At 36.4% G+C, this 26,123-nt stretch overlaps 1 protein-coding gene across 1 annotated transcript; it reads left to right on the plus strand.

The window, feature by feature from the left end:
• The first annotated feature begins 781 nt into the window (after positions 1-781).
• LOC113708586 (probable splicing factor 3A subunit 1) lies at positions 782-8,262 on the plus strand. Its single transcript, XM_027231078.2, has 4 exons — positions 782-915; positions 1,147-1,206; positions 5,522-7,701; positions 7,822-8,262. Exons 3-4 carry the CDS (start codon positions 5,533-5,535, stop codon positions 8,089-8,091), a joined length of 2,439 nt encoding a protein of 812 aa, XP_027086879.2. The 5' UTR covers positions 782-915; positions 1,147-1,206; positions 5,522-5,532; the 3' UTR covers positions 8,092-8,262.
• The last annotated feature ends 17,861 nt before the right edge of the window (positions 8,263-26,123 follow it).

The following is a 26,123-nucleotide window of genomic DNA, read 5'->3' on the forward strand; positions in this document are numbered from 1 at the left end:
CGAGTTTTGACCTAATGAGTTGGGTCACGACTTAATTTTACCAAAACTTGAACTCGAACTTGAGTTCGATGAGCTCTCAATATAAAGTTCAAACTCAAACTTGATCTCAAATTCGAGTCGAGTCGAGCTCGAGTTTAAAAAAATAAAAAATAATTATTTTATTTTTTAAAATGAACAAAATAGTAATTTTTCTTAACAAATAATAAAATATTAGGAATATATATATGCATGTGTGTGTGGGTGTAATTTCACTATTAAAATAAAAAAATATATAAAATTGAGCCGGCTCGCGAGTTAACGACCTCAATATCTTTGATCTTAAATTCGACTTCTTCAGCTCGAACTCAACTGAAGATCAGTATTAGGGCTACAAACAAGTCGAGTTAAGCCAAACTTTGGCCTAATTGAGCCAAACATTGACTTAGTTTTATCAAACTTAAACTTGAAATCGAGTTCGACGAGTTGTCAATTTAAAGTTCGAGTTCGAAAAATAAAAAATAATTATTTTATTTTTTAAAAATAAATAAAATAATATTTTTCTTAATAAATAATAAAATATTAGAAATATATATATAATTTTACTATATATATATATATATACTCGAGCAAACTACAACAAAGAAAAAGTGGACATAAAATAAATTTCAAATTTCCATTGGAAAGTAAAAAATAAAAGATAGGTGGGATTTAAAATATGTAGCTAAATGAAGGGTCTGAATAAAATAGCAAACATATTTTAAATATAAATTTTTTTAGTAAATAAATAAATAAAAATTAAAACTTGAAATTTTTGAAGCATTTTGCCTTGGCTTGGGCCGAAAGAGAGCTGAAGAGACAACATTACATATTATAAACCCCATCCCATCCCAAAGCTAGGCACCTACTCTGCTTTTCAACTCCCCGGTCTCCGTTCAGGTATATTTACTACTGCTAATATACATATACTCCAAGATTACGTAATGGTTTCTTGTATTTGCTGTCTCGTCGGTTTCTTCTAAGTCGGCCGTCAACTGGGTCTTCTTGGTAATCCCGGAATTTTACAGATTCCGGCGAGAAAAAGCTTCAATTTTTACTGGGATTTTTGTTGATTTATTTCTTGGAGTTTAACAGGAAAATTGATTGATTCATTGGTTTGATTGTTTGCAGGTTGACAGAGAATCCCGGCAAGCAAGTCCCTTTTTCAGGTTTAGCCCTAATCCTCACCAGGTAAATTCTACAATTTTTTGGGATTTTTTTTTGTTGAATAGATTGATTTTCAGCATTTTTTTTGGGTTGCAAAATTGTGTGTTGATTTTGTTGGTTTTAGAAGGGTTTATGGTTGACAAGATTCCACATTGGCCCTGATTGGGTTTCTATCTTTCCTAAAGATACCAAAGGGAAAAAAAAGGGAAAATAAGAAGTTAAAGGGGAGATGTTCTACTAAAATTAGCTAATTCAGTAAGTCCAAGGTTACTTTATTTAATTTAGATATTAAATTGAGTATTTTGTTCAATGTTAGCATATTATTAAGGTTTTTGAAGATTAGTGTTGACATAATTAGGTATTGTTGAAGTTCCTTGTTTGATGATGCAGGGGAGAATGCTTTCCTGTGTAGAAACTTTTCTACTTCAGAAGCATGAGAATATTTTTTGGTGTAGAAAGACTTGGTTTTGGAGCTCATTAGGTTCATTGAGCTGATTTTGTTAGTTGTATCTACTTCTTTTAGGGTCAATTGCTAAAATATTCTATGAATTTTTCACGAAATATTGTTGTCGTTCTTGAGATCTTTATCGTATGCCAATTTAGTAATTGAACTTTGTTCATCCTTTGGTGGTTGTCTTGTGGTCATTCTTATGGGCATATTGATTGATTAGCTTGTTTAGTCATTTGATTTGGAGCAAACGGGGAACTAAGGTTCAGTCCTCCAAAACTAAAGTCTTCTGGGACAAAAACTATTCTTTGGATTAATTTGACACCCAGTAAATGAGATGATGGTGATCAATTAATTTAGTGACTTCTCCATTGGATCTAAAGCTTGCCTGTTATAATATGCAAGAATAACCTTGTAAAACAAGTAGGATGGCCGGGTTTTAAAGAATTCCAAGATACAGAAATAGACACAAGAAATCCAACGTTGGTCAAAGAACTAATGAGTGAGACAATACAAAGCCTATTTTAGTACCGCCTCCTGTTTTACAAATTCGACCCATATTAATATGCACCTACTTACACTCTCTACCTCTCTTTCCCACCGTCCCAAACACCTTGAGGTACTTGGATTTACAAGTTTTTAAAATCATTGAAGGTACTTGGATGCATGTTTTTAAACTCAATTCTGATATTAAAACAAATTAGTTTGGTGTCTGGTTAACTCAAACAATCCAATAGGTCTGGTTCAAAGACTAGGAAATAAGTACAAGCTTTTCCATCATATGTTCCAGCTTGAGTTAAGATACAATTGCACTTGGGCTTTCTAATGGTGTTTTTTTTTAATTAAATGAAGTAAATCCAAGATGGTTGCCTCTCAAGTCCTTTGTCCTATCCCAAATCCAAGTGGGTTGCCTCTCTATGAGATTTTCTTTAACTATTTTGTTTGCTGAAATCGAAAGGAGGGAGGGAATCCATTTAACAATGAAAAACTAGGGAGAAGGTGGAATCTTTTCAGAAATTGACATTTTTTCCCTAAAACATGAGCACGATTACAAAAGAAGGGGTATCACCCCCAATGAAGATCATAAACTAGAGTACACTTTCCGGCCCATTTGAGACCATCCACAAACTTTTCAGGTCCCTCAAGACAAAAAAAGAGTGAAACAATTAGGAAGTAATAACAGATGTTACAGAAGCCGGTAAACCTGGCCCATCCATTTTCCCTTCGGGTTTCGTTTAGATTTTACTATCTCAAAACGAAGCATAGAGTCGGCGATAGTGGGAGTCGGAGCGAGGGAGAATAAAGAGAAGAAATTCTGAATCCCTAACCCTAATTTCTCAATATACTGTCTTCAATTAGCGAGCTCAAATCTCTCTGGTCAGTCCTTCGCTTTAATCATTTCCATTTCTTTCTTCTTATTTTTGTTTTTCGTTTTGAAGTTCTGTAATGAATAAACCCTATAAATGTAGAAGTTTCCCCTTTTTGGTTGGGGTTCTGTAAAATTCAGGTAAAGTTGGTGAATTTTGCTAAGAAGTAGCAGGCTTTCAGTTTGTAATTACCTCTTTACTCTATTTTTATGCTGAATTATTTTTTCTTTTTTTTTTGGGAATGCTTGTTGGGGTTTGGGATTTTTTGTGTTTGGTTAGCGACGAGTTATTCTTGCTTGCTGATTTGGTGATTTTTTTTTCTCTGAAGTCTGAATCTTAATGGGCTCTGTTCTTCGTTTGGACGGGTGAATTTCATCGTGATTATTCTTTTCTGAAGTTGGTTACTCTGTTACAATAATATTTGTTCTGGTTTTCAGCATAGCCAGCTTTCTAACATGTTAGACTTCGTTTATTCATTTTGCTTGTGATTAGGATTTTGTAGTGATACGAGTTGATATGTGGACATATGGGGCGGAAATGTGTGTGAATGTTTGTCTTGAGGGACTTGAAAAGTTTGTGGATGGTCTGAAATGGGCTGGAAAGTGTACTGTAGTTTATGATCTTCATTGGGGGTGATACCCTTTCTCTTGTAATTGTGCTCATATTTTAGGGAAAAAATGTCAATTTCCGAAAGGATTCCACCTTCTCCCTAGTTTTTCATTGTTAAACGGATTCCCTCCCTCCTTTTGATTTCAGCATACAAAATAGTTAAAGAAAATCTCGTAGAGAGGCGATCCACTTGGATTTGGGATAGGACAAAGGACTTGAGAGGCAACCATCTTGGATTTATTTCATTTAATTAAAAAAAAAAAACACTGTTATAAAGCCCAAGTGCAATTGTATCTTAACTCAAACTGGAACATATGATGGAAAAGCTTGTACTTATTTCCTAGTCTTTGAACCAGACCTACTGGATTGTTTGAGTTAACCAGACACCAAACTATTCTGTTTTAATATCACAATTGAGATTAAAAACATGCATCCAAGTACCTTCAATGATTTTAAAAACTTGTAAATCCAAGTACCTCAAGGTATTTGGGACGGTGGGAACTGGGAAAGAGAGGTAGAGAGTGTATGTGGGTGCATATTAATATGGGTAGAATTTGTAAAACAGGAGGTGGTACTAAAATAGGCTTTATATTGTCTCACTCATTAGTTCTTTGACCAACGTTGGATTTTTTGTGTCTATTTCTGTATCTTGGAATTCTTTAAAACCCGGCCATCCTACTTGTTTGCCATTAATGCACAAATTGTTAGTTGTAAAGTGCTGAATTGATATTATAAGTGAGAAAGTACAAATTAATAATAGTTTTGGAGTGAATGTTGTAATTAACCTTTTTATTGTTATTTCTGTATGCCATTTATGGTATATATTAGTGGTGTTTGTTGTGTATTATATATATATAAGAAATAAATTGAAGATGAATAAATTGGAGAGGTAAGTTTTTGATTAATCAATACGAAGTGGGGGCTAACATTCTTATTTTCAAATGCTACTGTTTAACCTTTCTAGTGAAGGGAAAAGTAACACTAAAAAATGACTAAAAAAAAGTTTAACTTGTAAACCTCCTCCTCCAACTTGATTAAGTAGTAAAAATTTTTTGGGACAGTTATTAAAAGAACACCACTTGAAGGATATTGCATCCTGAAAAAGTTTTAGGGCTGGGTAGCGGACCCTGAAAAGGAAGAATAGGAAGTAGTATCAGAACCTGGAATGCCCCAACCCACCCATTTCTTTTTCCTTTGGGTTTTGTTGAGTTTTTTTGTGAAACATACTGTAGAGTCAGCTAGAGTGAAAGTCTAAGAGAGCGAGAATAAAAAAAATGAAATTCCAAATCCGTAACCCTAGTTCCCCTATCGACAATTCTGAATCTGCAGCTTGTAGTAACCTCTTTACTCTCTCTTTATGCTGAGAAAGTTTCTTATTATTCCTTGGTGGTTGGGGGATATTTTCTGTTTGGTTAGTGATGAGTTCTCCTTGCTTATTTTAGTTGGTGTTGTTTTTGCTGAAATCTGAATCTTGATGCTCTAATGAAATTCATTGTGATTAGTTTATTCTGAAGTTGGTTGTTCTGTTACTGTAATTTATTTATTTTCATTTTAAGCAGAGGTGGCTTTCTAACATGTTTGATTCGTTAGTTTATTTTGCTTGTACTTGGGATTATGTAGCGATTCCACTTGATGTATGTGAACATATGTGATGAAATATGTTTGTGAATGTTTGTCTTGACTGAATTGAAAAGTTTGTGGATGGTCTGAAGTAGGCATAAACTCATACCTAGTTTATGATCTTCAAGGGGGTAATACCCGTCTCTTGTAGTTGTGCTCATTTTTGAGGTCTTCATCGTGATAAAGCTTCATGAAGTCATGAGTTATGAGAGCATGATATGCTAGGAAGTAAAAATAGTGTGCTGCATGTGTTTTTTGTTGGTTTGTTTTTAACTTTTTTGTGAACTTTTTGCAGACCATCTGGAAATGTTGGGCAATTTGCCGATATTGCCTTTACCTGCACCCCCTTCTGATGGTAATCTTGGGCCTTTACCACTAGCTCAGATAACTGAAGAAGACGAGAAACAGAATGGAAGTCAAGAGGATCTGAGCAAAGCTGACAACTCCAACTCAGCTCCTATTTCGGTTGCGACTCATACGAGAACTATTGGTATTATTTATCCTCCTCCAGATATCAGAAACATTGTTGACAAGACATCTCAGTTTGTGGCCAAGAATGGTCCTGAGTTTGAAAAGAGGATTATTGCTAGCAATGCTGGGAATCCAAAATTTAACTTTTTGAATGCCTCTGATCCATACCATGCGTACTATCAGCATCGTTTATCTGAAGCCCGTGCACAAAATCAGGTTTCTGCTCTGCAGCCATTGCAACTGGCAGATTCAGCTGCTCCAGAGTCCGCAACTGCTGCCCCAGCTGCTGATGGCAAGGATGCGATTGCAAAGCCTGATCCATCGGTGCAGTTTAGGCCTGTTCGTAAAATTCTTGAACCCCCTGAAGCAGAGCAGTACACTGTTCGCCTCCCTGAAGGGATTACAGGGGAGGAGTTGGACATAATTAAGCTTACTGCCCAGTTTGTCGCAAGGAATGGGAAATCATTTTTGACTGGATTGACCAGTAGGGAGATTAACAATCCTCAATTTCTTTTTCTAAAACCAACCCATAGCATGTTTATGTTTTTTACATCTCTTGCGGATGCTTATTCGAAAGTATTGATGCCTCCAAAAGCGTTAACAGATAAGTTGAGAAAGAGTGTAACTGACATGACTACGGTGCTTGAAAGATGCCTTCATCGCTTGGAGTGGGAACGGTCGCAGGAGCAGGCTAGGCAGAAAGCTGAAGATGAGATAGAACAGGAGCGATTACATATGGCCATGATTGATTGGCATGACTTTGTTGTAGTAGAGACCATAGACTTTGCAGATGATGAGGATGAAGATTTGCCCCCTCCTATGACCCTGGAGGAGGTTATACGAAGAAGCAAGATGACAGGTATGGAAGAAGAGGAGATCATTGAGCCTGGGAAGGAAGTAGAAATGGAAATGGATGAAGAGGAGGTGCAGCTTGTTGAGGAGGGCATGAGGGCAGCTAGTCTTGAAGAGAACGGGGACCTGAAGAATAATGAAGCTAAGGTTACAATAGATGAAGCAGAACCACCTATGAGGATAGTAAAGAATTGGAGGAGACCTGAGGAGAGGTTACCTGCTGAAAGAGATCCAACTAAATTTGTTGTGTCTCCAATAACTGGTGAGCTGATTCCTGACAATGAGATGTCTGAACATATCAGGATCTCTTTAATTGATCCAAAGTACAAGGAGCAGAAGGAGAGGATGTTTGCAAAAATTAGGGATACTACTCTTGCTCCTGATGATGAGATCACAAAAAATATTGTTGGACTTGCTCGAACCCGTCCTGATATTTTTGGTACTACTGAGGAGGAAGTCTCTAATGCTGTTAAGGCAGAGATCGAGAAGAAAAAAGATGATCAACCAAAGCAAGTCATTTGGGATGGGCATACGGGAAGTATTGGTCGTACAGCAAGTCAGGCCATGTCTCAGAATGCTGGTGGAGAAGATCTAAATGAAGCAGGCAACAGTGATATGAGAAATCTTCCAGGTCCTGCAGCTCCTCCTCCTCCCAGACCTGGCATGCCATCAATTAGACCTCTTCCTCCACCTCCTGGACTTGCCTTGAATATCCCTAGGCCTCCTAATACTGTTCAGTATTCAACCCCAACTGGTCCCGGTGTTTTGGCTCCACCTCCACCTAGGCCTCCAGTCGTCGGTGTTCTGCCTAGACCTGCACCTCATCTGATGTCAATGATGCCGGGCCAGCAACCTCTGATGGTAAATCGACCCCAAATGCATCCGTCCATGTCCATGAATTCCCCCAACATGCCTGTGCCACCGCCACCTGGATCTCAATTTACACCTTTGTCTGCTCCCCGGCCTTTTGTTCCCCTTTCCATGTCACAGCCGGGCATGCCTATGGTCCCACCGCCATCCATGCCTCAGGGAATGCCACCACCTCCACCTGAGGAAGCTCCTCCACCACTTCCTGAAGAACCAGAACCAAAAAGACAGAAACTTGATGATGCTCTGCTTGTTCCCGAGGATCAATTTTTAGCTCAACATTCGGTATGATGCACTTTTGCATTCGTTTATATTTGTGATTTTTTTTTTTAAATTTTCCTTTTGTACGAAGAGAAGGTTTTACGTCATTGGTTGTAATTAAACTTGCATTTGTGTGCACTGCAGGGACCTGCTCGTATCAACGTGTCTGTGCCCAATCATGATGAAGGCAATATGAAAGGGCAGGTGCTGGAGATTCTTGTGCAGTCGCTGTCTGAAACTGTCAGCAGCTTGAAAGAGAAAATAGCTGGTGAGATTCAACTTCCGGCTAACAAACAGAAACTGAGTGGAAGGCCTGGTTTTCTCAAGGACAATTTGTCGCTCGCATATTATAACGTAGCACCCGGAGAAACACTTCAACTCTCTCTCAGAGAGCGTGGAGGAAGAAAGAGATGAGAAGCTTAACATTGGCCAAAGCCTTGAAACGCTTTATTTTCCTATTTGGATCTTTTACTTCTGCTAAGAAGCATTGTCCTGTCATTGTAAAATGACATTTTCAAAGGTAAATGATTATTCATTTGACAGTTTGGCTCTTGAGATTAAAAGATGATAGGTCCGGTTTGGTAACTTTTCTGGTCTGAAAATTAATTTATTTACAAGCATGGAAAACTCTTGTTTTCTTCAGACTTCAGTAGAATGGGTTGGACCATTGGAGTTTCGGCGTATCACTTTTTGGGCTCTAAGGAGGGCCAAAGGCCCGTGTTTGAGTTATGGCAAACTCTTGTATTCATCATCATGTTTTAGATATTATTGTAAATTTCTAGGCTTTAGCCTTGTAATTGGCACAGTATTGAAATTAAAAAAAAAAAATTAGGGTTTTAGCTTAGTAGTTTCTACAGTAGTATAAACAAATTAGGAGTAGTTTGCACAGAAGTTTAGTTTTGTAGTTTGCACAGAATTATTAGCTTTTAGTTTAGTAGCTAGCTAAGAAGAGAAAAGAAGATGAGTTTTTAATGTTGTTCGGGAATTTAAGAAAGAAGTGAAAGGATTTTGGATATAAGGGATGAGTAAATCCTATAGGTATTTTTTGGGGTATTTACGAAAGAATGTAATTGAAGTAGGGGAACTTTCCATTGGTTGAGAATAATGCAAGATCAATTGAATTCTTTCAAGATCCAACTTTCGTCAAGGAAGATCAATTTGGGATGGACGGTGAGCTTAAATAAGATGAGCCCATAAATTATTTTGCTTTTAGAGAAACTGAAATATATGAACCAGGCAAAAAAGAGTCCCTAATGTACTAAAGATTGACCAAACTCTTCACATATAGTCCCACTAATTATCCTTTGGAATAATTTTAGAAACCTCCCTTGAGGTTTCTAACTACTTCACTGGCCCCCTTTTAGATTTCAAAAATTATACTAACCTTTTTTTAAATTTATTATCTTATAACATTTAGGTCCAATCAGCAATTAAAAGGTGATATCAGAAGAGAGAATATAACATGATTCCACCATTGCCTAGATTATTTAGTTAGTCTAATATCATCTCACACATTAAAGAAAAACACTAGAATTTGCTATTTATTATCAGGGATCAAATCACATATAGTATCCAAAAATAATATATCATTGTATATATTTCACTTAATTTAAAATTCAAATTACTTTTTCAGTTATAGACCAATTGTTATACATGATTAACAACAAATAATCAAAAAAAAATTTGCAACCAAAAATTACAAAGATCGAACTTTAATACCCTAAAAATCTCAACAACCAACCTTAATATGTTGATAAAGATATTTATGATACCAACGTTTCCTCTTTGTAATGTTTCATCTGCAATTTTTTTTATTATTTGTTGTCAATTATGTTTGACAATAGGTATTTAACTGAAAAGAATAATTAGGATCTTGCATTATTTTTTTTATTTTAAGTAAACAACTCATAATATGTAAAAAAATTTTAAGTAAGCTAAAAATATCAAAATCATCATTTTATCATACAAATTATGTTATTTATATTTTCAAAATTTAATGTATATGCATATATTATTGATATGTAGTCATAACAGATATAGCAAATATAAGCTTATAACCATCATATTTATTTTAAATTTTTTTAATAAATAACTTACAATATGTAAAAAATTAAAATGAACTATAAATAACCAAGTCATCATTTTATCATACAAATTATGATATTTTTAGTTCTTAAATCATAAGATATATGCATATATTATTAATGTGCGGCTATATATATATATATATGTATGTATGTATGTATGTATGTATGTATATTTTATACGAGAATATCCTTCCCCATCCCTTGCCCCATTTAAAATGGGGGAAGAAAAATCCCCCCTCTTTTGCCCCGCCTCGCCCTGCCCCGTTGCTCTCCGCGGGACAAGTGTTTGCCATGCCTAATTTTTTTTTGTCTAAACGATATGATTGTATTGATTGGACAAAAGTATATACAGGTAAGCACATGCTTGATAATTTACAATGTGCATTTAGCACAGTAGATTAGGATTAACCTATTCTATATCATGATAATTGCTTAGAGCTTGAGCACTAAATAAACACCTAAGATAATTCCTATTAGTTTTTCCAAGACAAAATGAGCATTTGTAAAACATGGTACTCAATTCAAGGATGTCATTTATTAGGGTAGCTAGCCATATATCGACTGTTTTACCCCCTTGAATTTGCTGCACCAGGTCTTTATTTGGAACTCCAATGCATACAAACCTCCATCCTTGCTTTGCTGCTTTGATTAGTGCCAGTTTGACACCTTCAGCACAGTGTTGAAATTGACTCTCACTTGCTATTTCTCTCATCTTCCATCCCATCACATCCTGCCCCCTACTATCGGCTGCTACAATGCGCCCTACTATCGGTTTGCCATTCCTAACTACTATAGGAATATTTGGCTGTAAATTCTTGACTTTGGAGGTCCCTCATCCCGCCTCTCAAAGGATAAGACTTTAGAGTTTGGTAGCACAATTTGCTGCAGTGTAATTTCGTGGGCCGTCCCAACCATAAATAAGCTGGTACTGGATCTATACATAGGATTATGGTAGGACACGGTAGAATGTCAAGGACAGTTTGGTGGCCTCGTTACTTACTATCGACGCACCAGGGGGAAAGATGGCTGTAGTTGTACCTGCGATGAATGTTTTTGTTCCCTTGTATTGGACCAACACGGGGGAATCTTTTCCCTAGTGGTGTTTCTCCTCCACTAGTAAGAGCCAATGTCTCACTTTCTTGTAATCTTACCAATGGTTCAAAGGTTCAGCCGAATCGTCACCGTCTTGGAGTCTTTCGATACGATTTCGGGATGATACGATTCTAAGATACTTGACTCGTTGAAAAATTACCGTGAAGGATTGAAAAGGCCGAGTCACACCGAATCACTCTGAATCATCCAGAGTCAACTCGAATTTTTATTATTTTTACTAATTTTTTAATTATTTTTGTTTATCATATTTTTTTTATAATTTTTAGAATATTAAATATTTCAAAAATTTGCGTCCAGCCGAAACCGTGACTGATATGCCGAAATCGATGTGGAACGGTTCGGGCCGCGACTGCGACCGCAACTTTGAACCCTGATCTTACCACGACATTTTGTCACTCCAGGAACCAAAACAAATGTCAATGGGGTTCATCAATCTCATCCTAAGTAGCTCAACCGATGTCAATATCTCTAATCTCAACATGAATGCTCAACTTTGCCTCAAAGGGGATTCCTTAGAGCACCCATTTCACCCATTGCTATAACAATTGGATCTATCTATGCTTTTGCTTATCCATTGGCTGCCACCATAGCTGCTAGTTTTAGGTGGTAATGTTGAAGCATATGTTGTAGCTGGTCATTTCTCCTCGAGTCCTGACAACTTCCGGTCCTTTCTTGCTAAATATCCCCACTGTGATTTGAGATCTATATTTTTTAATCTATTATTAGCTGTAAATTTTTTACTTTGGCACTTCTCTGTCCAAACTTTTACTTCTTAGGGGATTTCAGTATGGTAGGACAGTTGCTGCGGTGGATTTTCATGGACAGTCTCAACCACATATAAGCTTGTCCCTGCTCTATCTATGGGATTGTGGTAGGGTAGTTTCCTAAGGTAGCTGTTCTTGCACATTTGCTGGGGCAGTCCCTTATCTATAAGACCGAGAAGTCATTGCATGGGTGCAATAGCTCACCATCCATCATTTCTTATCAAATACTTAGTAAAATTAAATTATTCATAAATTGAAATATGATTGGTTTTAGTGTAGCACGGAATAGTGTTGGACTTCAAAGTGAGTATAGCTGTTAGGGGCGGGCAAAAAAACCCGTCAATCCGAAAATTCGATTAATCCAATCCAATCCGATCAGAAAAATAGGATATCCGATCTGATTTTTCTTAACGGAGCAGATGAGGGTCGAGTACCAGTAAAAACTGGGTACGGATACGGATCAGAAAAATAAAAACCCGCAGGTACCCGACCTGTATGGTATATTTTATAAATATTAAAAAATTAGGAATCATTTTATAACTTTGTAATTTTTAATTCTAAGTGCAAGTGAAGTAGTTCACAGCCTCATATTCTAATCCTATATGATCTATATCTCCGCATCTTGTTTGAAGAAAATGAATATTCTCAGTGAAACATGAACCAAATGAACAAAATGAAATTTTTTTTTGTGAAACTCTATTATAAAAATTGTTCATCCCTTTCATCTTTTTTATTTTTATTCTACCTCTATCGATCTTTCCTGCAAATTTTGCATCAATTCAATCAAAGATTTGTGTTTGAAGTTTCAATATTCTGTTAGCTAGATAATTAAAACATTTGTGTCTTTCATTTATTTATTTATTTTATTGCAATTATGTCTCTTAAATTTGTCTCTTTTATTTACTGTAAGAAATTTATTTTTTTTTCATCACCTTTAATACCATAAGGTCTATTCCAAAGATGTAAAGAAGTTGGGGAAGATTTTTTTAAGGTTATTTTGGTTATATTTTTCCAAAAATAATTAGTTCCATTCAATTCTTTTCTGAACTTGATTTCACAATCGACTTATTTGGGATGCAGTCTTGTACCATAACATCTTTAAGGAAGTTGAAAAAGTTACCAAATACTTATTATTCTTGTGTTTGTTATGTTGTAGAAGGATGAAATGTGTGAAAATGGTGATATACTTAAAATTATTATGAAACTTCATTTTGTCCATTAGATATTACAATTTTAATATGTACTAAATTTATAAGATCATTTTGATTGTTGGATGAAATGTGTGAGAATGGTGATATATAGACTTTAATTATGTTGGGAAAGAGGTACCGGTACAGACACATAATATCAGAGTTAGCCCAAGATAAATTTCTCTTTCCCCAAATACCAGTTAAAATAGGAATAAATCAAATCACCAATTAATAATACCAGCAGTGATAATAAAATGTAAGAAAAATAAAAGGCACAGGACACCAAAATTTTTAAGTGAAAAAGCCAAATTGAAAAAAATCAGGGGACCTAATCCAGTAAAAAAATCTCTACTATCACAATAATGGGAATACACAAATCTACCCGAAATATTCAAGTGACAACAATATCACCAATACCAACCAAGCCAATCTGCTACAAAATTACCCCCAAAAATTACAACTGTCAAAGAAGTGGATTTGAAAAGGTGTTACCAAACGAAAAAGAAATTCGAAATCTGAATCGGTAGATGAGTAGAGCCTGACGAGAGGATTGCGTGTCTAAAATTTCGTCTCAATTGGATTTCAAATCGCCTTCCAATTGAGGTTTCAAAGTTGCAAAGATTTTCTCTCTCTAGCTCTCACACTCTCTCTCTTCGTTCCTCTCAAAAAGGAGGAAGATGGCAGCTGACCTTTTCTCTCAATTTCAAGATGCAAACGACTGCTGCAAAAAAAGTATTTTAGCTTGCGAAACACTCAAGCACTTGCATAAGTGGGTTGGCCCACAAATGAACTAGCCCACAGCACAAGTCCAACAATCTCCCCCTCCAGCTCGTTTAGGGGGCTCCACTCGACCTAATTCTTTTCTGTAAAACAAGAGTTTCTCCTTAGATAATGTCTTAGTAAACATGTCAGCACCATTATCATTTGTATGCACCTTCTCAAGTGTCAACAGTTTGGAATCCAGTATTTTTCGAATCCAATGATACCTCACATCAATGTGTTTGGATCGAGAGTGAAATGTAGAGTTCTTACACAAATGAATAGCGCTCTAACTGTCACAATAAAGACTCTACTTCTCTTGTTTCATACCTAACTCTTGAAGGAATTTCTGCAACCAAAGAGTCTCCTTGCATGATTCAGTGGTTGCGATGTACTCCGCCTCCGTACTTGAAAGGGCGATACACTTCTGTAACTTACTTTGCCATGACACTACTCCCCCTGCAAATATCATCAAGTACTAGATGTGGACTTCCTATTGTCAAGATCACCTGCCATATTTGCATCAGTGTATCCATCTAGTATAATTTACCATTGCCGAAACATAGATACAATCTAGAAGTTCTCTTGAGATATCTGAAAATCCATTTGACAGCATTCCAATGCTCCTTACCAGGATTAGAGAGATACCGACTGATTACTCTAATTGCATGAGCAATATCTGGTCTGGTGCAAATCATAGCATACATTAAGCTACCAATAGCCGAAAAATAAAGAACCTTCTTCATGTTTTCTTTATTTTTCTCACTTATAGGACACTGCTTGATATTCAATTTAAAGTGACCTACAAGTGGAGTTGAGACTTCCTTAACCTTGCTCATGTTAAACTGTTGAGTACTTTTTTACTGTATTTTTCTTGAGACAATCAGAGCTTTCCATTTTGCCTGTCACATGAGATTTTCATCTCCAGTATCCGTCTAGTCGGACCCAAATCCTTCATTGCAAAGGATTTACTTAACTCCTTTTTCAACCTGTCAATTTTTATAGTATCACGGCCAACAATCAACATGTCATCAACATATAGCAAGAGAATAACAAAATCACCATCTGAAAAAATTTTCACATAAATACAGTAACCAGATATAGTCCTGTGGTACCCATGATCTGTCATGAAGGAGTCAAATTTCTTATACCACTGTCTCGATGCCTGTTTCAACCCATATAAACTCTTTTTGAAACGGCATATAAGATTTTCCTTGTCACTTTCTTTGAACCTCTCCGGTTGCTCCATGTAGATCTCCTCTTCCAAGTTACCATATAAGAAGGTTGTCTTCACATCAAGTTGTTCAATCTCCAAATTCAAGCTGGTTGCATTACCAAGAACAACTCGAATTGATGACATTTTTACCACAGGAGAGAAGATTTCTTCAAAATCTATACCCTTCTTTTGACTAAATTCCTTCACAACCAATCTTGCTTTGTACTTTGGTTGTGAGGTGTGCTCCTGAGTTTTCAACCTGTAAACCCGTTTATTCTTTAGAGTTCTCTTGCCGTTAGACAGTTTCACTAACTCATAAGTATGATTTTTATGCAAGGACACTATCTCCTCTTGCATGACTTACAACCAATTTTTTTTGTTCTCATGCTCTAAAGCCTTACAGTAGGATTCCGCCTCTCCTTTATCTGTTAACAACAAATATTCATGAGCATTATATTTGTTAGAAGGTCTCCTCTCTCTGGTAGATCTCCTAAACTCATCCTGTGGTGGTGGTGGTAGAATAGGTGGTGTCTCATATTCAGGTTCATCAGTAGTAGGATTATCACCATCATTAACATCCTCTCTCTGCTCTGTCTCAGATTCCCCTTGATTAAAATCAACAGGTACTGGAATTGGATTTGGATCTAAATTTGAGCTAGCAGGAATGTCATCTAAAAATTTTGACTTATCACCTTTATCAGTATCTTCAATGGTTTGATTTTCAAAGAAAACAACATCTCTGCTCCTGATCACTTTCTTCTTAATAGGACCATACAATCTGTAACCAAAATCTTCATATCCATAACCCAGAAAAATACATTGTTTTAATTTTACATCAAATTTTGACATCTCATCTTTGGGAAATGAACAAATGCCCGACAACCAAAAACTCTCAAGTGTTTAAAGGACACATCTTTTCCCGTTCATACCCTCTCTGGGATATCACCATCTAGAGAATTGATGGAGAAAGATTTATCAAAGCAATACAGTCCTCATTGCCTCACTCCAAAAGAATTTTGGAAACTTAGCATTAGAGAGCATACATCTGACCCGTTCAGTGATGGATCTATTCATCCTCTCTGCTACTCCATTCTCTTGAGGAGTTTTTGGCACAGTTTTCTCCAATATGATCCCACGGGACTTGCAATAGATTTCAAATGGTCCTTTATACTCACCACTATTATCAGCACGTACACACTTTAACTGCTTACCATTTTCTCTTTCAATTTTGTTATAAAAGTCTTTAAACACATCCAAAAGCTGATCTTTGGATTTCAAAGCAAAACACCAAATCTTTCTAGCAAAGTCATCAATAAAAGTTACAAAATAAACAGCACCACCAAGAGACTTATTTTTCATATAACAAACATTAGTGTGCACCAATTCTAACGGATTCAATTTTCTAGATGGAGGAAAATTTTGAAATGCAACTCTGTGTTGTTTCCCATAAATACAGTCAACACAGGGTTTAGGTGCATTACCTTTAACTTGAGGTAGGAGTTGTTTGCAAACAAGTGTCTGAATCCCCTTTTTACCCATGTGTCCAAGTCGCTTATGCCAAAGGTCAATTAAGGAATCACGAACTGCATTCACTTCTCCCTTTCTCAACTTAGCTTGCATCACGTAAAGGGTACTATGCTTCTTTCCTCTGGCAACAACGAGATTTTCTTTGCTGAGTTTTCATTTGCCTCCACCTTACGAGTTATAATAGCCCTCATCATCAAGTTTTCCTGTAGAGATAAGATTAAGACGAATGTCAGGGATATGTCAAATATTTCTCAATATCAGCTGGCACCCGGTATCCGTGTCCAAGTATATGTCTCCCATTCCAACAACTTTGCATGAGATCTCATTTTCCATTCTAACATATCCAAAATCTCATTCTGCGTAGGTTGAGAAGAAATGCCTGTGAGGAGTAACATGGTAGGATGCACCCGAATCAACTACCCTATCGTTGTCATAATAAATAATATTCACCTGACCATCATCACAAAATACAAACATGTCATAATGAGTTGCCACAACTGCTGTAGTCTATTCATCATCTTTTTTCTGCGCCCTATCTTTTTTCTCAGTTTGTTCCCGTTTTAGAATTCTGCATCTTTCATATAATGCACATTCTTCTTATAATAATAGTGTGCAATATTTTTTCGCGACTCAGATCTACCTCTGAATTTGTCATTCCTGTTGTGGGGTTCTCTACTTTTGCTTCTCCCTTTTTTTTTTTTTTATTTTCTGTCACCAAAACCTAAGACTCATAAACAATTCCTTATTCCTTCCTCCTGAATTCTTCATTCATCACGACCTCTTTTGCAATAGTTATGGTTAACACACCATTGGGAGCTGAATTGCTAACAGAGACCACCATGATTTCTCAATTATCCGGTAGTGAACTGAATAATAATAAAGCCTGCACTTCATCATCCAAATTCAAATTTAATGTAGTTGTCTGATTATCGATCCTTGAAAATTACGCAGCTGTTCAGTCATATCTTTCCCATTTTTATATCTCATCCGAGTAATTTGCTTCAGACAACTAGCCTTGTTCAAATCGGCCTTCCGTTCATAAATATTTTTAAGCTTTTTCCATAATACATCAGCTCTGGTATCATTAGCAAAATATTGAAAAACACTTTGACCAATCCATTTTCTAATATTACCAACAATTTTTCTGTGCATAACAACTCATTTTTCATCATTCATATAACTTGGTCTACCTTTATCCCCTAGAATAGGTTCAAACAAATCTCTACAATACAGGTAGCCTTCCATTCTAGACTTCCAAATCGAATAATTAGTAGCATTCAATTTTATCATGCAATCACTATCCGAATCATCCATTTTTAACTAGTACAACTGAGCAGCCCAACATGACTGTTCTGATACCACTTGTTAGAAAAGGGGTACCGGTACAGGCACACAATATCAGAATTAGTCCAGGATAAATTTCTCTTTTCTCAAATGCCAGTTAAAATAGGAATAAATCAAATCACCAAATAATAATACCAGCAGTGATAATAAAATGCAAGAAAAATAAAAGGCACAGGACACCAAAATTTTTACGTGAAAAATTCAAATTGAAAAAAATCACGGGACCATTCCAGTCAAAAAATCTTCACTATCATAATAATGGGAATACACAAGTCTACCCAAAGTATTCGAGTGACAATAATATCACCAATACCAACCAAGTCAATCTGCTACAAAATCACTACAAAAAATTACAATTGTCAAAGTAGTGGGTTTGGAAAGGTCGTACCAAACGAAGAGAAAATCTGAAATCTGAACCGATAGATAAGTAGAGCCTGACGAGAGGATCGCGTGTGTAAAATTTCGTCTCAATCGGATTTCAAATCGCCTTCCAATTGAGGTTTCAAAGTTGCAAAGAATTTTCTCTCTCTAGCTCTCACTCTATCTCTCTTTTCGTTTCTCTCAAAAAGGAGAAAGATGGCAGCTGACCTTTTCTCTCAATCTCAAGATGCAAGCGACGGCTGCAAAAAAAAGTATTTTAGTTTAAGAAACCCTCAAGCACTTGCATAAGTGGGTTGGCCCACAACACAAGTCCAACAAATTACAATATTTCTACCAATATTAATTGGAAAAGCATGTTTTTTTAATTGAAAAACATGTTGATATTAAGTGAAAAATAAAGTTTTTTATTGAAAAATAATTTTTTTAGGGGTGGGTACCCTATAACCTGCCCCTTTTTTTGAGGGTACCCGAATAGCAGGTACCCGAAAATATTAGGAGCGGGTTAGGATCGCAAAATGACTGATCTGATATATTAGGGTCGGATCTGCCAAATCATGTTAGGGACGGGTATCTGACCCGTACCCACCCCTAATAGCTGTGCTTTGTCTGGTTGGACCGGTTCTACTAGTTGTTGTGTTTGCTACGACCTTTTTTTTGTACATATTATTATTGTACCAAATTTACATAAAATTAGTATTTAGTGCACACTCAATGTATATGCATCAAATCTTAAATATCATATATTTGTAAAATTGTTTTTATGAAATTTGATTTTGTATTTTCCTAGGGAATATATAGATACATCTATGTGAATGGATAGTAACTTATAGTAATTAATTTTTACTTGTTTAATGAATAATGAAGTTGTTTACAAATGGTGGAGGATCATGAATGAATGATTGGAGAAGTTATTAGATAGAAAAAAGGTTGGATGGTTTTAATTCTAGTCACTACACTTGATCAAGTCAGGCCTCTAGAATCATCACTTACAAGGATGATTAGAAAATTTTAAATAACATATGGTTGTTAATTTAGCAATATCGGGATTAATGTGCAATTGTTGGGGATAATAGTTCAAATTCAAAAATGGTTTTTTTTTAACCTAAGAGATTAGGACCAGTTAGGCCTTAGAATTAAGGGCATAATAAAAATATCAAAACATTCTCACCGGCGGGGGGTGGATAGGTAGTATATCTGAGAGATTCTAGATTTGAAATCTTCTACTTATACTTGAAAAAAAAAACGCTACCACTGGTGTATGTATTAAACATTAGTGGTGAACGATATTGTCTACTATATAACTCTCCTCTTTTTCTCTGACTTCTCTTGCTTTCCAAAAAAAAAAAAAAACAGTGCTTTCCTCAGTGGCTTTTCATCACGATCATTCTTTCTTTCTTGTCTTTCTTTGCCTCGCTATCCTCTTTGCTTTCATGGCTTCTGCTACAGCCAACGTCAATATAGTTGTGTCCCGGATGAGGGTTTCTGGTCGATTACACTGCACCAATACGGGGAATCTTTTACTTGCTGGCCTTTCTCCTCTTCTAATTGGAGCCAAAGTCTCAGCCACTTGCAATCTTAGTTCTACAAATTTTGTCACTCCGGCACTATAACAGATGTGAATGGCTTCTTCAGTGTCACCATAAAGATGTTCGACATGATCCTTAATTACACCACAAATACATCTCTTCCAACTTGCACAGTCAATGTCCCACTTCCAGTTCCACAATGCTCAGCTCTGCCACCTGCTAGAGTTCTTCGAGCACCTGTTGGTTTATTGAGTGCCTCTAGAGAATTCTTTTCTCTCGACTCGGTTGCTCATTGCACTTCAAATGAAGGACTTTTTGTTTATTGGAGGAATTGAAATTTTGGTCCCCAATGTATTACAGACGCGCGAAACTGTCCCCAATCTATTGGGGAGAACAAATGTGGTCCCCAATCAATCCAATTTTGCTCGAAAGTGGACAATTGACTGATTTTCTTCATTTTCGGCTGGAAACAAGTCACGTGAGAGCACGTGCCGGCATTTAAAATACTTTACTCAATTTTTTATGCTTGAAAACCCATAAAAAATTATTTCCAGCTTTCTGGTGCCCTACTTTTCAATTAGCAAAGACAAAACACAATTAGCAAATGGAGTTATTATATTAATCAGTATTAGTCTACTATATAATTGAATTTTTGTTTAACAAATGCAAAATCCAATCTATCCCTTTCTTTATTTCTGTTGTTCTCTCTATTCTTCCCCAACTGTAGAAAAAACCCTTGTAGCCAAATTCAATTACCGGCAAGTGATAAAGTGATACGAATGGCACCAATCTTGTGATGTAACCCGTACAGACAGGGTAGGATCTAGAAGGTAGGGACTCACGTTGATGATGAACGAACGTAGCAGATCACCTAAACTCGTTGATCACGTGGTCAACGAATCTCGGTATTTGTAGAAGACGCCACAATCTAGCGCGGTCCTAGACTAATAAGTCAATTGAATACTTAAGATATAAATCTAAGATATTCAAGGTGCTTCAATGAAGGTTTGAGAGAACTCTCAATGTAATTTTATTAATCATCAAAAATTGAACGTAAAACAATGACTTAAGACTATTTGTAGTCGTGACTAAGGCCTAATAAAGCTTCGAAAACATGTAGGGAATTCGGCCAGCCCTTGAGCCTCGCTCTTGGCCGACGCTAGCCCAACGACATATATACTGTAAGCTTCGGGGGACTAACTACGTAGCTTTGCGAGACCCCCGAATCAGCTCAACATAGGGACTAACTACGTAGCTCACTAAAGTGCTAGTGGCCTTAAGGCCTACATGGCCTAACCCATTGACCCAAGGACTAACACGACTAAGGTCCAAACCACAAGTTAGTTGAACCTTTTTATTACACTGTACTAAACTAATAATGGGTGATGGACCCCTTAGCCGACTCATGGATTTCTAATCTTCAGTGATGGCCGAAACTAGGACAACAAGCCTAGCTTCGTTGAGGCCCTCGATAGTCTTTGGCTCTCCACTCGACTCTCGGCCCGCACGAACCAATATTTATAGTATCTCATTTAATCTCTTCACGCGAGCTCGTGTCATAGGCCCCAATGGCACCTTCACTTGCTCCACTTGAATAGCTCTCTCAACCTCCTCATCACAAAGACTTGTACAGACTGAAATTTTGTGCTTCGGGTTTCCTCGTCCTTCACACTGATGGCATAATTTTGATAGATTTGTCTTGTCTACTTATCTGGTTGTATGTTGTCATGATACCGCAAAAGCTTTGCCACTGTAAGTGACGGGAATTTTACATACGTACAAGTTAAAAAAAAACCGAATTACACCCGTTCACTGCAAGTATACAGATCAACTAGTAGTTTAGGGTATATATCGGGTCGATCCCACAGGGAAAAGTGAACAATTACCGGTATTACTAAAGTTTCTCTATTATTTAGACTATCAATGAATTATAACAAATTTAACCTACTGAAATTATACAAAATAACACATAAAAGCTCTTTAGGTTGTGGTATCCCTAACTACTCATGCAAGTGCTATATTTGGATAATTGAATACTACATCTAGGCTAGTTATGGTGTAATTTCCTTATGCATTTGAATCCTACTTTCGTAGTGAATCAATCATACTAATAACCAATCCATACCTATTCTCATGGTTATGAAATTAGTTACAAGTTCATTTCTTCAGTGAAATTACATGAAATTAATCACCAAAACCACATAGGTGCACCTCTACTTTCGTGAGTGTACTCCCTATGTTTAGCACTTATTGAACTAATGTTAAATCTCAATTTTCATTGCAGAAATAACACCTTAGATAATCACAATTAATGGTACCAGATTAATCATGATTTAAAGAGCTAAAGTGCTAAATAACTTGCTCAAATCATAGCAGTTAAATAGCCAAATAATAAACACTAACAATCATAGAAAGTTTAACCAAACCCAAGGCATAAACTTTAGAAACACATAATAGACATAAATTCCAGAACTTGCATATTAACTAAATTTGGAATCAAGTACAAAAGATAAAGAGTTGGAAAGGAATGTAACCCATGTCACTTGAGCTCATCACCTTGCCTTCTTCATCTCCATCTTAATCCTAGTCTAGCAATATACAAGAATGGATGAACTACACTAGCTAAACTATCCTACACAAAGGAAATGGAAGAACTACATTTCTGCACTTCCAGCTCTCTCCCCCGTATGATCTCCTAGACCTCCCAGAATGTCTCTGCATATAAACTGATGAAGAGCTCTTCTCCAGTCCAAATTTTCTGCTATAATGATTCTCAAATCTCCATTTTGTAAGAAAGTCAAAAACAATGGTTTTGGACTTGGAATTTTGGCTACACCTCTTACTTTTTGTCTTCTGAAGCATGTGCACCGAATTCTCTTACAACTTATAGCTGGAAAGTAGTCTGAACACAAGAGAATTGACTGAGCAAATTGCAGAATTTCGGTCAGAAAACGCGCCTATACAAAACGCGGCTATAAATCGCGTTTTGTGCACTCGCGTTTTCACTTTGGCCTTACTTCAACTGCGATTTTCTCCATGATGCCGGCCGAACTGGATTTTGTGCAAAACACCAAAGTTGTAGCCCTTTGAGTGAGCTTTCCAATGCTCTAAAAATAATCCAAATAGGAGCTTTGTAGCCTGAGATATGACCAAAATACTAAAGACTGGTCAGAACTCTGTTTTCCACTTTGGACAGCTGAGTTGAATTTCGGTATTTCAACTTTTGGACTATGAAAACGGCTGAATTGGACTTTGATGTCTTCGTACCAAATGTAGATATATCTCTTAGCTTCACAATGGTACCAAGATCACCTTGATCCGATTATTGTAGCTCCTGATATACTCAAAATACGAAAATGTGTCTGAGTTGTCAAAGCTGACTTTTCTTGATTTTTTTGTCCTCAAATTGCATTTCTTCCTTTTACACTTCATATTTTATTTTCACCACTTTAATCCATCTTCAATCCTCCAAATATCTTCTGAATATACTTCATTGATGATTGAATCATTAAACCTACAAAATATGAAATTTTTACCATAAAAATCCATAAAATGCAATGTTTAGCCACTTTAACATAAAATGTAGTTTTTTACCAAAACCTTAGTTATTTTAGTTATAAAACTAAATAATCAAACCAAAATTAACTAATAAAACACACTAAAAAATACGTAAAATAAACTCTTATCAGTAAGTTACAAGCAATGATGATTACTATTTGGACACACAGCAACCCTGGAAGAAGGTATTTCAGCTACGGCATGAAGAAGGTATGGGCTATCTCAAATTCTTGCTTCAGCTTCTGAATTTTATGTTTTTTCTGAAGCAAATTTTTTTGACCGTGAAGGGCAAAAGAGATGAAAAATGTTGCAACTATTTCGAGTGGTATGATCCGATAATGTGCCAAAGATCCACTGCTTTGATACCTGGTTTGCTGCGGAGCATGAATGCTAAGGATGCCATAATCGAAAAACTAAGAACAAGGGAAAGAAAATTAGTGTCTGCAATAGTGTTGTTGGCACTATTGCTGTTGTTTGTTTTGCTGGTGTAAAAGGCCAGAAATTAGGATGGAATAACTATATTTTAGCGGATTGTGACAAGCTACTAGTAATCAGCAATGGGTGACTGTGTAGGTTGAGATGTATTATATTGCTAGTAAGATATTAGTAATGTTGTATTCAATGCTATTTTGTATTGCAATGAAGGCATTATTAAGGCATTTAGAGGCCAAATGAAGGCAGTATTTCCAAATTATCCCTGTTCTTTTATGCATCCCATCAACAAACTGTAATATTTTTCAGACTCTGCACATATTTTGAAGTCTTTCCAGAACTCAATTTCCTGCTCCTGAACTCCTTAAAAAGGTACTCCATAGGATGTGCATGTCATAGTTTTGAAGCATAACAAAACTTGTTTAGAGCAAATGATCAGCAAAATATATTTAATCGAAGCTGATCAATCTTTTTCGATAGTGGTTCAACTTTCAGTAGTGTAGAATCGGTAGATTCAGAATCCAAGAAGAGCAATGCAATTAACATTTAAATACGAGAGGAGTCCATCTATAATATTCATCTTAAATGGTACAGATGAACAATCAGAAATTAGTAGAAGCTAAAAAAATTCAGCCACAACCTTTACTGTGAAGTAACAACAATGAGTCACATTTTGACTTGCAGGACAAAAATGAAACCTGAACTGCACCTTTGCATCATCTTATCACTTTCTTTGCTCAATTCAACTGCAATAAAACCATCAATCTTTAAATAAAACCATAAAACCTCCATTTATGCCATAAAACCATAAAAACCATAAACCCTCAACTGCAACAATTCTGCCATAAAACCAGCCGTTTTTAAATAATTATATTTCAATTCACTTCTTACAACTATGACAAAGGGACCTCCATTTCTCCCTTACAAAATATACATGGAGTTCATCAGACAAGATGACAAAAGAAGTACAAAATAAGCTGCATTACAACATCTGCATTACTTCCAACAGTACAAAAGAGGTACCAAGTCTACCCAGCAACAAATGAAATACATAATTAGTTCACTTTTGTTTTCCTTTAACATCAGACTTGTCACCACATTCACTGGTCCTGAGGCAGTCGAGATGAATTTGAACATCCTTAATTCTAAATGGTGCAGAAGCAATAGGAGCAACTGGTTGGGTGATATGTGTTACATGTGGATCTGAAATTCCAAAAATCTCATACAAGTTAGGCTCAGCAACAAGGGCGGAAGAGGTAGTATTGATGGTCTCAGTAACTTGTTGGCTATTTTGTGATGGAGTTACTTTCTTTGTTACACGTCTAGTGCCTTTTCCCTGCACAACAGTAATATGAATAATGAATATGTGCAGTAGTTATGTTGGTAAGAATATAAAATCAAATTCTGGAAATAAGAAAACTTTACAGCTTTTTTCACTGCTCTTTTGGTTGTCTTCTAAGCAGTGGAGCTAATACCTTCAACCTAGAACATGAGATTAAAACCATTATCATTAAGCAAATACAAAATCATAGGACTTGAATCAAATATGTCATATCTTATCACTTACAAATATGCTATGGTTTGTATCCATTTGTGACAAGTTTGTTTCACATTGTGCTTCATGCAATCCAGTAGATGACATCTGTGATAGACTTACATTTTTACCATATTTTTGTTGCCTAATCTTGCATATCTTTGTGTTATGACCCTTTTCCCCACGGTAAGTACATTTACAGATTTGTCTAACTCGTCTTACTTTAACTCTTTTATCTTTTATTTCCTGCACCTCATCAGTAGATTTTCTCCTTTGTTGGTTGGGTCTTCCTGGTGCTCTTCCGTATGTTGGTGGGAGTGGGGGCTGGACATTCACATCTGCCCAATCTTACTCTCCATGAAGAGGTAGTATGTAAGGCTCATAACACTTGAGATAAGTGTGCACTCTGTAGCAGTCATCAACATACTCCATTGGATCTTTCATTGCAATCCAAAGTGCCGAAATTGCATGCTAGCAAAGTATCCCTGTTAAGTCCCATTTCTTACAAGAGCATGTCTTCTCTTCAATGTTAATGCATACTTTTCACCATAGGGATCAACAACTTCATAATTAACTTCATTGGATTTGTAAGGCACACAGTAAGTTGCCTTATCTATGTTTTCCCTCATTTTTTTCCTGATTTTTGGGCAGACTGCATATTTGCTCCATTTTGCTCTAGCTCTGTCTCTGTTTTCCTGCATTCTTGACATCATAAAATATCTCAATGACTCTATCATTGTAACAATTGAATCCTCTCTAGCATATAAGATCTTACTGTTGAAGAATTCACATATGTTATTCAGCAACATATCACACTTTGGGTAGGTGCTGAAGTGTGATCTACTCCACTCTGCCGGATTCTTGTCATCCAACCACTTAGCAGTTTCAGCATCAAGTTCAGCAATTACCTCCATTCTTCTTCTGAATTGAATTGAAGTAGTTGCCTTAGCTGCTTTCCACAGAGCTTTCCTCATTGCCGCCCCTTTGAACCCAGCAGATGACATGTTACTGTGCA

Source organism: Coffea arabica, chromosome 9c (assembly GCF_036785885.1).
Source record: "Coffea arabica cultivar ET-39 chromosome 9c, Coffea Arabica ET-39 HiFi, whole genome shotgun sequence".
Taxonomy (NCBI): Eukaryota; Viridiplantae; Streptophyta; class Magnoliopsida; order Gentianales; family Rubiaceae; genus Coffea; species Coffea arabica.